The 15,003-nt window shown below is 63.7% G+C and overlaps 2 protein-coding genes across 2 annotated transcripts; one reads left to right on the forward strand and one right to left on the reverse strand.

Moving 5' to 3' along the window:
- RNF126 (ring finger protein 126) lies at nt 1–7,999 on the forward strand. The gene is made up of 9 exons (XM_075444239.1): nt 1–93; nt 2,974–3,032; nt 4,539–4,602; nt 5,153–5,394; nt 5,917–5,985; nt 6,071–6,140; nt 6,326–6,419; nt 6,855–6,970; nt 7,199–7,999. The coding sequence occupies exons 1-9, from the start codon at nt 19–21 to the stop codon at nt 7,346–7,348; spliced, it is 939 nt and encodes a 312-aa protein (XP_075300354.1). The 5' UTR covers nt 1–18; the 3' UTR covers nt 7,349–7,999.
- Nucleotides 8,000–10,901: 2,902 nt separating this feature from the next.
- Nucleotides 10,902–14,999, reverse strand: FGF22 (fibroblast growth factor 22). Its single transcript, XM_075444247.1, has 3 exons — nt 14,762–14,999; nt 11,446–11,549; nt 10,902–11,199 (listed from the first exon to the last, which is right to left on the reverse strand). The coding sequence occupies exons 1-3, from the start codon at nt 14,997–14,999 to the stop codon at nt 11,005–11,007; spliced, it is 537 nt and encodes a 178-aa protein (XP_075300362.1). The 3' UTR covers nt 10,902–11,004.
- Nucleotides 15,000–15,003: the final 4 nt, after the last annotated feature.

The raw sequence follows: 15,003 nt of genomic DNA on the forward strand, positions 1-15,003 counted from the left end.
GACGATGGTGGTGGGAAGATGGCGGAGGCTTCGCCGCAGCCGGGACGGTTTTTCTGTCACTGCTGCTCGGCCGAGATCGCCCCGCGCCTGCCCGTGAGCGGAGGGGGGGGGCGCGGGGTGCGGTGGGGGACGCGGGTTAGGGCGGGGGGGGGAGGTCCGGGGGTGCTGAGCAGGCCCCGGGCCCTCAGGGCGGGCAGGCCCGGGGGGGGCTGGGAGGGGCGGGCGGCCCCGCGTGTGGGTTGGGGGGGGAGCGGGGAGCCCCCGGCCGAGGGGAAGCAGCCGGGGGGGCTCGAGCCCTCCTCGGCCGGGGGAGCCCAGCCGCGGGGGGGTTCCCGGCTCTGCTGGGCCCGGTCTCGGCAGCCACCTGCGCCGCCCCCCGGGCCCCGTTACCGCGCTGCCTCGTCTGGGGGAGCCCCGGGGGGTGGCGAGGGGCTGCTTTCTTTGTCCCTTTCGGTAGGGTTTAAGCGAGGAAGGCTCCGCGGGCGATCCCGCCGCGGCCGTGCGCAGGCAGGCGAGCGCAGGAGCCATGCTGGCGCAGGATGAGGCCTTGCTTTGCGGGCTCGGCGGGAGCAGGCGGGCTTCGGTCGCCGAGCGAAACCCCCGCCCGTCGGGAGCCGGGGTGTGCCGGCGTGGGTGGGCGAGGAGCGCTGGCTGCTGGGGGAGCTGGCTGAAGCGTCCCGGCGGGTCACGGCCGGGGGTCCTGGGCATCGCCTGCCAGGTGCTGCGAGGTCTCAAATCCGATGCGGGGGATCCTGCCAGGCACTGTTTGTCCTGAAGCTTTTCACCGCGTCTCGTCAGAATAAGGCAGTGTTTTTTGCTAAAGTTTGTTGAATTTCAAGTCACCCAGTAGCTTGGTTGCGAGCATAGGTGTCTCGCTGCCATGGTTAGGTGGGCTTTGCCGTCAGCTTGGTTTTGTGACACGCTCTTTGTCCTTTCCCCCTCTCCATCGGTCTTACTGGTCGAGCGAGGGTGGGCCTTGCGGTGAATCTCGCAGCCTGTGTGTAGGTGCAAGTACAAAACTCTCCATAATGCTCCTGCTGAGTACGGAGACCGGCTGGGGAAGGTGGCTCGGGAGCTGAAGGTTGTGGCCAAGAAATGCTGGCTGCTTCTTTCTGTTTGAACACCCTGTGTTGGGCTCGTGCCAGCAGAGCACGTCTGGCCGTGCACGTGCTGAGCTGTGGTAGGGAGCGGACACCTGCTCTTGTTGATTCAGGCCTAGTTAATTGCTAGTTAATGAACTCGTTTGGGGGGTCCGAGTTCACTCGGTTTCACTCGCTGTTTGCAGACCGAGCTCTGCAGATGCCGTAGCACATGCAGCGGAGTGATTCAGGCAGCCTGAGAAACAACAAACTGTGACATTTGTGCTGTTCCAGCTGCGGAGGAATTTGCTGATCGCTGTGTTCAGAGCTGTCTGCAGGCACGCGCACAAAAAGCCGCCCTTAGAGCGGAGAGTTGAGAGGAGCAGGCTGCTCACTGCTCTCGAGTGGCCGCCGTGCTCGTTACCCCAGCGGCGTCCCAGTGGAAAGTGAAACAGGGAGGGGGGGGTTTCAAAGGCAGAGGCAGTTGATCTGGTGTTCCGTGACTGACACAGGAGCTCCCGTGTGCCGTAACCAACTCTGGGAAGAACTTGGGTGGTGTAGAAAAGTTCTTGAAATCAAACGTTGTGTAAACTGCGTAGACGCGGTTATTTCACAATTGCAAATCTGAAGAGTCCCGCGCAGAAGGGGGAGCAGCGACTTCTCCGAGTCTCCTTCTAGGTCCTGGTGTTTGCTGCTTCCTTATCGTGCCGGGCAGGCAGGGCAGCGTTGCGTGGTCGCTGCCGTTGCCGCCTTCTGCCTGCGCCTGATCAGGTGTTTCCGCGGCGGCTGGAGGAGCGATCCCAGATGTCTTATCAGAGCAAACCCACGCGGCTGGCATCCTCTCCTCTGTTGGGGCGTCCATTGACTTTGTTTAAGGGCCTGTGCCAAGTCGAACGTAGCAGTAGTAAAGGGAAGCAGCGTTATTTTTAGAAGCCCTTAAACTTCTCACGTGCTGAGCGGGGCTGTGCCAGCGCGGGGTGCTGAGTGGTTGCGTTCGCCGCCGGCGGCTGTTCCACCTCGGCCTGGTTGGGGTTAGGTGCGGGGCCTGTCGCTTCCTCTGCTGACTCGGCGGTGCCGCTTCTTCTCGAGCGCTGAAAAGTGAAGTAATTTCCTTTCAGGATCTTAAGCGTCCTGGGCCGCTGCTCGCTACGACAGTGTGGTTGTGAAGTGTAAGCTCTCCGCTAACGCTAGGAATTGTGAGGAAAGGTGACGGCTGCAGACTCTTGAGGAGCCCTTCTCCTGCGCACACAGGCCGTTTCTTCCGACATATTCCGTCTTCAGCGTTAAATGCTGTGAGGGTGGCAGCAGCTCTCTGTGCTGAGCGTGGGACTGTCGAACGCTGGCATTGTGCGCTGCAGAATGACCCTCTTGTTTCTCCTTGACCTCTGCGTGGTGTGAACCCCGGGCCACGTTAGCAACGGCTTTCCATTCAGCGGTGACGCTGTAATGAGCCCGGGCTGCAATGCCCTCCTGGATTCTTTCACTGGGGCAGTTTGGCCCCTTGAGGGGGTGGGGTAGGCCCCCAAAACACGCAGCTATTTAAAAGCGAATGCGTGAGTGCTGCTCTTCTGGGAAGGCCAGTGGTTTTGCTTTCACTTCACCCAGAACTACATCAGATGTTATCTAATGCTTTGTCTGTACGGGGGGATTAATTAGTGCTATCCAAATCTTTTCTAAAGCCAAGTTGCAAACAGGCTCAGGCTTAGCAGTTTGCCTCGCTAGCCTGGTGAAGGCAGATATCAGTGTTTTGGGGTCCTTTTGGCTCTGTAATCATGCCGTGTGTTTGGGATGATGGGCTGCAGGACTCTCCTCTTCCACCCCATCACACTGAAGGCACTCTTGGCAGCTTTTATTTACCACTTGCTTTTCTCATTCAGTATTTCTTCTCCCGTAGGACTATATTTGCCCACGGTGTGAATCTGGTTTTATTGAAGAACTTCCTGAAGAGCCAAGGTAATGTGCTGCCCCAGAGGCTGTTGCTGGAATGAACTCAGTCTGCACTGCTCTTTCCCCTTTTTCTAGTTAAAAGGCAACGCTGTATACTAAATACACCGGTTTTATTACTTGTGCCCAATGTTTGGCTCATCTTTCCTCACTCTGGGTATACAGTGCTTAATTTGCATCTACAGGTAAATCAGCCATGGGAGTGCTGGGTGTCATATGTTGCTGGTGAAGCGTGGGGGAGGAATGGGTTGATTTAATACAAACAAACAAAAAAAAGTGGTAGAGAGGCTTTCCCCATGGCATGTGACAGCTGTGAACTGGTTGGAGTCATCAGGGTAGAGATAAGCCTCTGAGAAAGGAATCTGTGGAATGGAGAGTGTATCTGCTTCAGTGTATAATTTAATAACTTCGTTTAGAGTACTATCGGTGAAGCATTTTGACCAAGACTTTGTACTCTGTACTGGAGCAGCCGAGATCTGCATTCACGTGCTTGACTGCTGACTCGGTGGTGGGACTGCTCTGTGGCAGTGCCGGAACGGGCAAGAGTGGAAGAAATGTCTTAAAATGTTTCTGATGCGTTTGCCGGACCCTGGCTGTGACGGGCTCTGGGGCAGGCAGCGTGCGGGCAGGCTTTGGTGCCAGGGCACGCTGAGGGCACAGGGCTGTGCCAGACACGCGTTGCTGCCCGCGGAGAGAGGTGGTCTTCACAGACTGAGGTTTCTGTGCTGACAAGGCGACGTTTGGTCGGACTACACCGACCTGAGAGGCTGAAAATCAGTCCTGGCTAATCCGAACTGTATTGGTGATTTGCTGTGACCTTGGGAGAGTCACGTAATCGCTGAACCTTAGGTTTTTGTTTACCGTGAATGTCAAAGCATAGACCTGGCTACTGAGCTGTAAATGTTCCTGCAGCTCGCTAAAAGCAGAAGCCTGACAGCATGAAGAGTTTTCCTAATGATCTGTCCCGTGTGGTCACATGCCTCTGCAATAGAGAAGTTCCTTTGATTCAAGATTAGACTTAAGCATGTTTGGGTCACAGCGATCAGGGTTTGGACCGTAAGTCTTCTCTTCCTGGTGCTCCAGAGGATTAGCTGATTTGTTTGAGGTGCATTGTGCAGGGAATCCTTGCTTGACATCGTGGTTGGTCACTTCTGTGTAGCTTCATGAAATCAGAACCTAAAAGGGTGGCGAGAGATGGGTGAAGATGCGGGAGAACCAAGGTTGCAGGGAGGGATGAATGAAAATTGATGTGGGTGATTAGAGAAGAAGGAGGGCAGACTAGGTCCTGTGATGCGCTGACCCTGCCCCGGGGTGGACGGGAAGGTGGGCAGACCTCCGAGGTCCCTTCGAGCTCTGCCTCGGCACAAAAATGAATCGATCGCTTTCCGTGTGCTGCTGCCGAGCAGCTGTGGTGGCTGCTTTCCCTGTCAGACTCACGTCCCTTGCTCTGCTCTGCTGGGAAAAGCTTTTTGTAGCACCGTTCTGAGGCTTACCAGTGCTCTTCGCTCTTCACAGGAACGCTGACAGTGAGACCAGCTCCTCTACGTCAACCAGCGATCAGAGCAGGCATCCTTTTGAGGTGAATAAGCCCTTTCTGTCTGTCTTCCAACACTTCCTGCTTTGCCATTGAATCGCAGTGCTTTTTCACTAGTACATTGTTTAAATGTGCCCTGGATTATGACAGAATTTAGGAAAGGAGGTACTAATACCATCCACACGCTGCTCCTGAAGTCTCTGCATGTCGTATTTTTACTGCCTGTTTTAGATAGGACCGTCACTTGTAGCTTATTCTTGTTGTGAGGGGGCTAAGCTGGGATTTGGTGAGCTGCCTGGGTGTGTTGCTATGCAGTAGCCTCAGCTTAAAAGGCAGCAGTTTCATGCGGCAGCTGAAGAGAAAGTGGGGAAGTTGTGCTTCTTCCTTACCTTCGTGTGTAGCGTCGGTCTGCGTCTGTTCCTCACCGAGCGGCCTCTGAGAGCGCGCTGATCCGCCTGTGCCAGCCACGGCTGGCGAGTCGCTGGGGATCCGAAGAGACTCGTCTGCGTTGGAAGGCTGGTGAAATACCAGGCGTGAGAGCGAAGAGCTGCTTCCTCTCCCGTCACAATCTGTTCCCTGAATTCTCTCCCTCCAGAACGTCGATCAGCACTTATTCACCTTGCCACAGGGCTACGGCCAGTTTGCCTTCGGGATCTTCGATGACAGCTTTGAGTTTCCGTTCGGGTCCAATGTGCAGTCGGAAGACAACAGGGACTCCGAGAACCGGAGGGAGCGAGAGCATCAGTCTCGGCATCGATACGGCGCGAGGCAGCCCCGGGCCCGTCTCGCCACACGCCGTGCCTCTGGCAGGCACGAGGGAGTTCCCACGCTAGAAGGGTGAGAACAGCAGCCAGCTTCTCGCGGAGGAAGCCCCGTCATTTTTCACTGATGAGAGGTAGCTGAAGATCCGCCCGTCCCTCGTGCTCATCAGGTTGAGCAGCAGTCTCCTAAAGGCTGCTCCCGAGCTGGGCGCTGCCCGGCTTTGCCCCTGCGAGCTGGCGCTGCTGGGTGCTCGGCCTTCAGCCGGGCTGCGACCGCGGGCCAGCTCTTGCCGAGAGTTTGTGGGTGCCATTTCACCGGGGCAGAGCGGCGCGGACCGCAGCGTGGCTGGAGTTTGGACCGTTAAACCTGCAGTGAGAAAGCATTCCCTGGCCATTACCAGGCATTACCAAAACCTTGTACTCTGTGTGAGGGGAAACGAGAGAAAACAATCAGTTTGGAAGATGCAACTGCTACAGGATTTTTTTCCTTTCCCGCCGGTGGTGTGACAGTGTTTAGCCAGTCCTTCCACGTCAGGTTCCTGGGCTGGGAGCTAGCAGACACTGATGCTTACGTAATGCTGGTTTTCTTTTCTTTCAGAATTATCCAGCAGCTGGTCAATGGAATTATTGCACCTACAACGATACCAAACCTCGGACTAGGTCCCTGGTGAGTTGGAGGATGTGCCGCTCTTTCTGGCAGTGTCCTTGTTTGGACTCCCAGCTGGGTTTAATTCTTGCCCTTATTCTTACAGGGGAGTCTTGCATTCGAATCCAATGGACTACGCATGGGGTGCCAATGGCTTGGATGCAATTATTACACAGGTAAAACTGGCATTATAACGGAGTCTCCCGTCCTGCTGGGCAGTGCTGTAAGATTGTGGGCAGCTGTTGTGACGCAGAAGTGGGAGAGCAGGTCTGCAGCGCAGGCGGCGCAGGGTTCGATAGATGAACACGTTCTGCGTGCTGCTGAGCTCACGTCTTCCTTCTGCGGCCTGTTGTTTTTTCAGTTACTAAATCAGTTTGAAAACACTGGACCGCCTCCAGCAGACAAAGAGAAGATCCAGGCCCTCCCCACCGTACAGATCGCACAGGAACACGTAGGTACGTGTATCTCCTCCAGGGAACCGTTCGCAAAGAGCTCTGTGAAAGTTCTGTTTGATGTTTTCCTGGGAGTTTAATTTTGTCTGCTAGTACCTTCAAGGCCTAAAACATTTCAGAGAGGGGAGAAAACTGAAGCATTGCTCTGTTCTACACACACACACAAAAGAGCGGTGTAGACTGGATGGATTTGCCCTGGAGAGGCAAGCTGTTCTGAAAAGTTCAGTGTGGATAGAGATGAAAAAGCAGCAGGGAAGGGAGCGCTGAAGCAAACCCAGGGCAGCGAGAGGTGGAGTGGTGGTGGGAGGAGCTGCAAGGCAGCAGGCTTTCCTCTCCGCGGGGCAGGGGAGAAGCGGGGTGGGATCCCGCGCCCGGTGCTCGGAGTGTCGTTCTCTCCTGCATTGCTTTGCTGTGATTTGCTTTCCCCTTATGACACAGATTCTGGGTTAGAGTGTCCCGTGTGTAAAGACGACTATACAGTCGGGGAAAACGTCCGGCAGTTACCTTGCAATCACCTGTTCCACAACAGCTGTATAGTCCCTTGGCTGGAACAGGTTAGTGCCAGCGGAGCGGGCGACCTGGGTTCCGTAGCGCTCGGGGGTGCTTTCTGGTGGTGCTGTTCTCCCCTGCCAGTATTTCCGTAGCTCCGTGACAAGGCCCGAGCGTGAGCAGCCTTGGCCGGCGGAAGGAGTGTCATCCTAGCCCTTGCCTCGAGTGCTGCTCCTGTCTCGGTGTTCTAATCCTGTCTCCCGTATTTCTTGTTTTATTTCTGCTCTCCAAAGCATGACACGTGTCCTGTGTGCCGGAAAAGCTTAAGCGGACAAAACACTGCCACAAACCCCCCAGGACTCACGGGGATGAACTTCTCATCATCCTCCTCCTCCTCTTCCTCCAGCTCGCCAAGTAACGAAAACTCATCGAACAACTCATGAATCTTAATCCTACCCCCTGTCCCTGGGGCCCTGTCATTGTCCTTCCTCCCTCCCCAGCCACCGTAAGCAGCGACAGGGGCTCCCAGGGCAGAGCGAGGGGAGGGGAGCGAGGGGGAAGCAGCCCCCACAATTCCCTTTTGAGACTCTGGGTCCTTCAGAGATGAGAAGCCTCAAGTTCTGTGACGGGGGGAGAGAGCTGTCTGTTAATAAAATCATCCCTCAGCCGTGTGCACTTTGAACCCTTGCAGTGAAAGGCTGCTGCGCCCCGCGGCTGGGAAAGCCGAGGCGCTGAGCTAGCGGTTGCGATTCTGAATGGAAAGGTTGTTTGTATGGGTTTGAGTGTGAGATTCCTTTCTCTCGTTCTTCTGCTCCTCCTCCTCCCCTTGGATACCATCTCTTCTGCTTTGGAGGTTGAAGTCTTCAAAATGCGAGCGTAATGACACTGCCTCCCTCCCAGGGTCTCCGGCTGGGCAGGGCCACTGCTGTCACTGGAAACATAAACTCTTGAAACAGACCCCGTCACCCTTCCCTTCCCCAGCTCAAGTCCCATTTATTTTTCTTTGTAACCTCGCCCTTCTGATATTCGACACTGAAAGGGTTTTTATAATTTTAAATTATTACTGCTGTTAAATAAATGGACGTTTCAGCTCAGCGAGACGTTATGCATGGTTTGAGGATAAGTGCAGGGTGAGCTCTCTGGAGGCGGCTGCGCTGAGCCGTCCCGCGGGCCGCGCGCCCTGGGCACCAGGCTCCGCCGCGACCCGCGCCTGCGCTGCCGGCCTGCGGGGTGTGGGGCGGTTGGCTGCGGGATTGCGACGGAAGGCGTCCTCGCCTGGTCTTTTGTATTTTTTACACCTCGTCCCTGCTGCTGTCCTGCCCTCCTCTCGGCCTGAGTGGACTTCTCCACGCTATCGGGACTGGGTGTGCACCAGAGCAAGGACCAGCCAAATACCGTTGTGATCAAATACACAGGAAAAACAACATTTTGGAGAAAAATGTATTTCAAAGCTACATAAATACAGCTGATTAAAAAAGAAGAGAGAGACAAACATCCAGGTGTGTTTGTGACTCAGTTTTTGGGCCAGAGCTGGAGGTTGGAGAAGGGCAGGAGCGTGGCTGGGCAGTGCCTAACCTGCCCCGGGGACAAACGCCCGGGTCTGCGGGGCGTTCGCCGAGGGGCCCCGGCTCGGCTCTGCTGGCAGCCGTGCCGGTGCCGGGCTGTGTGCCGGGCAGGTGCTGTCCTCGGCGCAGCGTGCGCGGCAGGTGAGGCTTCGGCTCTGCTCAGCCCCACGGCACAGCCCCGCGCAGCGCGGGCAGGGGGAGCGAGGCGGGGGCGGGGGGCTCCGGGCACGGCCCCGTGCCATGGGACGTGGCAGCTGGTGCCAGTTTCTGCTGCAGGGACACCGGGCAGCCCGTGGGTCCCCCCAGCCCCCGGACCGGGTTCATGACAGCAGCGGGCGCCCCAGGCCGCCTGCCAGGCCCTTGCTGGGGCAGACACGGGAGCAGGAGGGGGAACGGGCCCCCGGGGGGGCTGCGGGGTGGGGTGGAGTGGGGGTTCGGCGCTTGGCAGTTTCCCTGCGCCTTTGGCAGCCCTTGGGGCCTGGCGAGCGGGCTGGGGTGCCAGGGAAGGTGCTCGCCTCCCTGGGTGCTCGAGGTCCGGGCAGCAGCAGAGCTTTGGTGCCGCTTCCGAAGCAGCCTCAGCCGGGGACGTGGCCCTTCCTCCCGGGAGCCTCCCGAGACGGCCCGTGCCTCCCGCAGTGGGGAAGGCAGGCGGCTTGCTTGGCATTTCCTGAGCCATTCTGGAATAGAAACGTCCCCGGCGTGGATGGCGAGCAGCCTTCGCCAGGCCTGCCGGGGCTGCGCGGCTGGCACCGAGCAGCTCGCCGGGAAGGTTTTTCCTCCTTGGCTTTGCCAGGGCAGCCCAGCGGCGCCTTTCATCGCCTGCGGGACGAGGGTTTATCATCTCGGGACCGGTATATCAGGGTTAATAGCTCATCCTCCGCCAGAGGCTGAGCCAGAAGCTTCTGCCACGAGGACCCTGGGCTTGGGAGGTGGGTGGCAGCAGAAGGTCTCCAGCCGAGCCTGCGTGTGCCAGCACGGAGGGAAGGTTTTGCTGTTCAGTCACCAAAATGCAGCCCTGAAGACCTGGAGAAACCTTCCTTCTCCCGCCACGTTTCAGCTGCCGGCTGCGGCGTGGGGTTCCCGGCTACCCTGGAGCTTGGGGGTCATTTCTTACACGTGAGCAGTGCTCGGGGTGGGTTTTGAGTGGGCGAAGTGAAGCCGTGGTGGGCGCATGGCTGCTGCTGCCCGCCTGGCAGGGGCTCCCGGCCGGGGCCCGCCGCGCTCGCCACACAGCCAACGTGGCGGCTGCTGCCTCTCGCAGCTCGTTTGGAGCTGGTTGGGTAAGAAATGGAACGAGTTTGGTGGTTTTCGCTGGGGCCATCGCTCACGGACGTGACAGTGACCAGGCTGCGACGCCTCGCCGCAGCGGGTGCGGAGGGCGGCGCAGGAACGTGCCCCGGCCGGGACGCCGAGGTGCGGGTGCTATTTCTGGCCGTGCCTCCCTCCAGGCAAGGGGCTGGTCCGCACCACCGGCCGCCTTCCCGGCTCCCCGTCTGCCGGGGCCGATGGAGGGAGCCGGGCGGGGGGCCAGGCTGGATGCCCCACCACCCTTCGCGTCCCCATCCGGGGGGTGGATCTGGCACTGGGTGCTTGGGCCGGTGTCTGTGGCCCGGGTGCTCCCATGGGGGACAGGTCTGGTCCTTCCTGCTCACGAAGTGCCAGCTCAGGGTCTGCACAGGGCTGGGGAGCAGCATCCCAGCCCCCCCCCAGCCCGGGGCTGTGGCTGCCCGAGGGTCCGGGCCGACTCCTGCGGTGCTGCCCAGCACCCCGGTCCCGCAGAGCCCACCGCAACGCTGCAGCGGGGCACTCCTGCCCCGGCACCAGGGACCCTCCCAACCCCTCGGTCCCCTCTGCCTCGTCCCAGGCCACGCATGCGAGCGCTTTCCTGCAGCAGTCGCGCAGGGCCGGGCTCTCTCCTGCCGGCAGCTGCTTTCTCCTGCTCCCCCCTCCGAGCCGCTGAACAACCATCGCGGTGTTCTCCTGCGGCGAGGTTTTGGGTGGGCGCATCACCCACACGCGGGTGGGCTGTGGGTCGACGAGGGGCTGGAGGCGGGGGGGACCAGCCAGGCTCCCCGACGGCAGCAGCAGGGATGATGCCGGTGGCTGCAGCCGCAGCCCCGGGGGGGCCAACGCTGCCCGGCCGGAGCCAAGCCCACCATCGAAGCTCCAACACTCGCTCCCCCTTCCGTACCACAAACACAGCTTTAATCGCCGTGGGTGCTTGGACACGAGACAAATGCGACCCGCCGGGACGTCCCAGCCCCGCAGCCTCCGTGCCGGCCGCAGCAGGGACGCCATCAGCAGAGCGTCGGCCGCACGGTCCGGGCTGCGCAGGCAGGGTCGCGACGCCGGCAGCCCCGGGCACACGGCGGCCGCGGGCTCCGGGCTGCTGAGCCGCATCGCTGCATGGCCTTCCGCAGCCATCCTCTGCCGTGCGTTTAAAAATAAAACAATAAATAGCAAAAAAATAGATATGTACATAAATAAAACAACCCTTTTTTCCCCCCAGGAGGGCCCGGAGCCACCCGCGGGGCTCAGCTGACGAGCATGGGGAGGAAGTGCGTGGAGAGGTGCTGCCGGCGCGTCTTGCCCCCTCGCCGCGGCCTGCCCTTGCTATTGAGGGAGAGGAACATGGGGCGGCCGCGGTGCCGCCAGCGCAGCGACGCGTAGGTGTTGTAGCCGTTCTCCTCGATGCGCTCCGTGAACTTGCAGTTGGGGCTGAACTCCTTCTGGCAGGAGAGGGAAGGGGGTGAGGGGCGGCTGCGCGCGGCCGGGCAGGACCCCGGCTCCCCCCCGGGTCCCCTGGGCAGAGGGGCTCCGGGCGCAGCCCCGCGCCGGGGAGCAGCTTGGGGCGTGGGGACGCAGGAGCCCGCTTCTGGGCACGGGTCCCGGCGGGTGTGGGACCCCCTGTTCCAGCTCTGCCCTGCGCCTCTGCCCCTGGTCCGGCCCCTGCCGGGAGGCAGCGTCCGACCTACCGACCCGTAGAGCCTCCCCTGCTCGTTCATGGCCAGGTAGAAGCCGGTGTGCACCGCCCGGATGGCCACGACGCCGACACGCACCGACCGGATCTCGACGATGCCTGCGGGACAGCGAAGCGCGGCGGTGAGCCGGGGACGGACGGGCGACCTCCTCGAGGGGCCCTGCCCTGACGCCGGGTCTGTGGCTGCAAAGTGGCCCCGGAGGGACGCGGCCGCTGACCCTGCCCGGAGCAGCCGGGGGGACGGGGGAGCGAGGGGAGGGGGAACCTCTGCTCTGGGGGGGTTGATCTTTACTCCTCTCCTCCCCAGGGCCCGGCTGCTTCCCAGGAGCGCGGCTGCGCCGGAGCGATGCCAAGCACGACCTCCGCGTGCCCGGAGCAGCCGGCCGGCCTCTGCCCGGAGCCGACCTCGCGTTTCTGCCCCCGCGTTGGCAGCTCTGCCCGTGCCCTGCCCCGAGCTCGCCGGCACTGCCCTGGGGACCCGGCCCCCCTCCCGCGGTGCCCGTCCCCCCACGCTCAGGCCACCGAGGCTGGCGTGGCCCTCAAGGGGCAAAGTGTCTGCGGGGCGGCAGCGACGACGCGCAGCCGCGTTACGGCGCACGGAGGCAGCGGGCAGAGCGCTGCGGGGCAGGAGTGGGGCCGGGACGGTGCCGCCCGCGGGTGCCAGCGCCGATCACCCGTCTGGCACGCGCACGGACGCGCGGCCCTGTGCCGGGCGTCGCGGGCGGGACGGGTGCGGCGGTGGAGCAGGACATGGGGCTGAGCCCGGGGGGGGTGGCTGCAGCCGGGCTGTGAAGCCACAGCGGGGCCCGGTCATGGCCGGGCTGGAGTGCGTGTGCCCGGCCACGGGCTCCGGCGCGGCGGTTAATGGGGAAGGCATGCGGTCGGACCAGCGGCTGCGATGGGAAACACCCAGAGCATCGCCAGGGCCGCCGGATTCCTGCCCGGCCTCACCAGCGCCCGGCCAGCCCCAGTGCCGCCCGCCACGCTGCGGGACGGGGAGAGGGGCTCCGCAGCGGGCAGAGGTGCGGGCAGGCTGCGCGCCGCGGCAGGAGCTGCCCGGGGCGCGAGGATGCACGGAGGCTCTGGCCGGCGGCGGCGCGCAGAGCGCAGGGGGCTGCAGCCCCCAGGCAGGGGCCGTCACCAGGCTCCGACCCCCGGCTGAGCCGGCCCTGCCGGGCATCGCCTGCCTGGTGCTGCGGTGGGCACAGCACCAGGGCAGCGTGAGGGCTGTGGAGCGTTCAGCTCCCCGGGGTGATGGGTACCAGCGGGATTTCAGCCCAGGTGCCCCGGTGCGGCCGCCAGCCCCCGGCCCCAGCCCCCCCAGCCCCCCCAGGACCCGCACGAGGCCGTCGACCGGCGGCAGCGTGGGGAAGGGCTGGGCGCGCGCCTGCGAGCCCGTCCCGCTCGCTCACCGGCCCGAGCTGCTGCTGTTTGTAACACAGGACTCCTGCCTTTCTAAAAACAACCCCTCCGATGTCCCCGTGCCCCGGCCGGCTCCGCCGAGCTCTGTCTGCCAGTGCCCACGCCGGGGGTGAAGGGTCCCTGCCGCGCCGGGCAGCAGCCCAGGGCCAGACAGCAGCCCAGAGGCAGCTCCCAGTGCTCCCAGTCTCACCCAGCAGGGTCCCGGGGAGGCCGGGGCAGATGCAGCGTGGGGGAAGCCCTGTGACAGCCCCCGCAGCCGCTGGCAGGGCTGGTCCGGCGGCTGCGGCCGAGGCCGAGGAGCAGAGCCCGGCCCAGCGCAGGCGTGGGTTATCCGCCGCGCCGATAACCGGCGCGAGCCCCGTGCGGTACCTGGAGCCGCCCCACCATCGCCACACGGGCGAGGGAACGTGTTGGGGCGCTTGGCGCTGGCATCGCGCCCGGTCGGGACTCCCGGCAGCCTCTGACACCGCGAGAGGGTTCCCTGGGCTGGGCTGGGCTCCCCCGTCCCGCGGCCGCCCGGGTGACGTCCTCCGGCGCTGGCTGGGAGACGGGGCACCCCGCTGCCGCCGGGACACGGGCCGGGGGCTGCTGCTCCCACCCGCAGCACCGTCCCCGCCCCGAGCCCTGAAGCCCTGCCAGGGCCCCCCAGGGATGCTCGGGCAGCCCCCCTCCCCCAGGCCCCCAGCACCCCCGCCCTGCCAGCCTGGGGCCCCCCTCCCTGTCACAGGGCTGGGACCCAGCGCCCAGGACGGGCCGATACCACGGGTGCTGAGCCTGGGCTCGCAGCCCCCGCTCTCGCCAGACCGTGACTCCCGCGTCCCCTCGGCGCTGTCACCCGGAGTGTGCCTGGGTGGGAGTGGGGGGCAGCAGGACCCCAGTGCTGGGAGCAGCCTCCCCGCTGCTGCGGGGTCTTGGTGCTGCCTCCGCAGCCCCTCTGCCCAGCGCTGCGTGCAGGGGGGCCCAATCCTGCCTGCTTGTTCCCCAGCTCCGGATCGCAGCTCGGCCGGGGCAGCACCCACCCCCCGCAGCACCCACCCTCGCCGTCCCCCCCGGACACGCTGCCCGGCCCCGCGAGCCCCCCAGGCCCTGCAGCAGGTCCAGCCCCAGGGGGGGCTGCAGGAGGTGACCCCAGGGCCCGGTGAGCACCGCGCCCCACGCCGCCGCGGGCTGTGCCCCTTGGGGTGCCGCGGTGGGGGCTGCCGGCTGTGCCCACCCGGGCCCCGCGTGAGCGGTGTCCCTGCGGCCCATGCCAGCCCTGGGGCTGTGGGTGCTCTGGTCCCCTCCGAGGGGGCTGCTCCGCTCTCCTGTGGCAGCCCCACGGGCGCTCGGCTCCAAGACCAGCATCACCCCGAAGCTTCCTCCATCCCTCCTCCTCCTCCTCAGCCTTCACCCTCCCCAGTGCGTCTGCAGGGAACGAGCTGGTCCCCCCAGCCACAGCCCCCCCGGGACGCAGGGCAGGGACGCAGCCCCCCCGGCCGCGCTGCAGGATGGGGTGGGACGAGGGGACCCCCCGGTCACCCCAGGCGCTGGGCAGAGCTGGCGAAGCGACGCGGGGTCCCGGGCCAGCGCACGCCGGTGCCCGCGCAGCCCATCGCTCCCGCAGCGCGGGGTCAGCCGAGCCCGGGAGAGGGGCTCCGGGGCCGAGAGCATCTCTGCCGCAGCGAGCTGCGGGCCCGGGCGGGGCCCGGGGGGGACGGGGGGGCTGCGGGTCCCGCACGGCCGGGGGACACACCTCGGCAGAGAGTTTTGCGGGGCAGGAGCTGCGGGCGCTCCCCGGGGGTCCCGCCGCCGCCCCTCTGCCCCGCGCCCGGCCCCGGCAGCGCCCGCCGCCCCCCCCGCAGCCCCGGCCCCGCGGGCGGGAGGGCGGCGGGACCCCCGGCCCCACTCACTGCCCGGCCGCTCCCCGCCGCGCGTCCCCTCCACGCCGCCGCCGCCGTCGATGCGCAGGAAGAAGCGGGTGGCGGAGAAGAGCCGCCGCCACCGCACGTCGCCCTCCAGGTGCCCGTAGCTGCGGGGGGGCCGCCTGCCGGCCCCGACGGCACCGCCCGGCCCCGGCCCCGGCCCCACCAGCACGGCCAGCGCCCCGGCCAGGCAGGCGGCGAGCGCGGCGGGGCCCCCGCGCCTCATGGCG

Source organism: Opisthocomus hoazin, chromosome 27 (genome assembly GCF_030867145.1).
Source record: "Opisthocomus hoazin isolate bOpiHoa1 chromosome 27, bOpiHoa1.hap1, whole genome shotgun sequence".
NCBI classification, from domain to species: domain Eukaryota; kingdom Metazoa; phylum Chordata; class Aves; order Opisthocomiformes; family Opisthocomidae; genus Opisthocomus; species Opisthocomus hoazin.

What these genes read in the sequence shown, in the direction of transcription:
- RNF126 (XM_075444239.1), top strand. Translation starts at nt 19, where the DNA reads ATGGCGGAGGCTTCGCCGCAGCCGGGACGGTTTTTCTGTCACTGCTGC. An exon ending in AGATCGCCCCGCGCCTGCCC is followed by an intron (nt 94 to 2,973) that starts GTGAGCGGAGGG and finishes CTTCTCCCGTAG; the next exon opens with GACTATATTTGCCCACGGTG. An exon ending in AGAGCAGGCATCCTTTTGAG is followed by an intron (nt 4,603 to 5,152) that starts GTGAATAAGCCC and finishes CTCTCCCTCCAG; the next exon opens with AACGTCGATCAGCACTTATT.
- FGF22 (XM_075444247.1), bottom strand. Translation starts at nt 14,999, where the DNA reads ATGAGGCGCGGGGGCCCCGCCGCGCTCGCCGCCTGCCTGGCCGGGGCG. An exon ending in CGGCGGGGAGCGGCCGGGCA is followed by an intron (nt 11,550 to 14,761) that starts GTGAGTGGGGCC and finishes GCTGTCCCGCAG; the next exon opens with GCATCGTCGAGATCCGGTCG. An exon ending in AGGGGAGGCTCTACGGGTCG is followed by an intron (nt 11,200 to 11,445) that starts GTAGGTCGGACG and finishes CTCTCCTGCCAG; the next exon opens with AAGGAGTTCAGCCCCAACTG.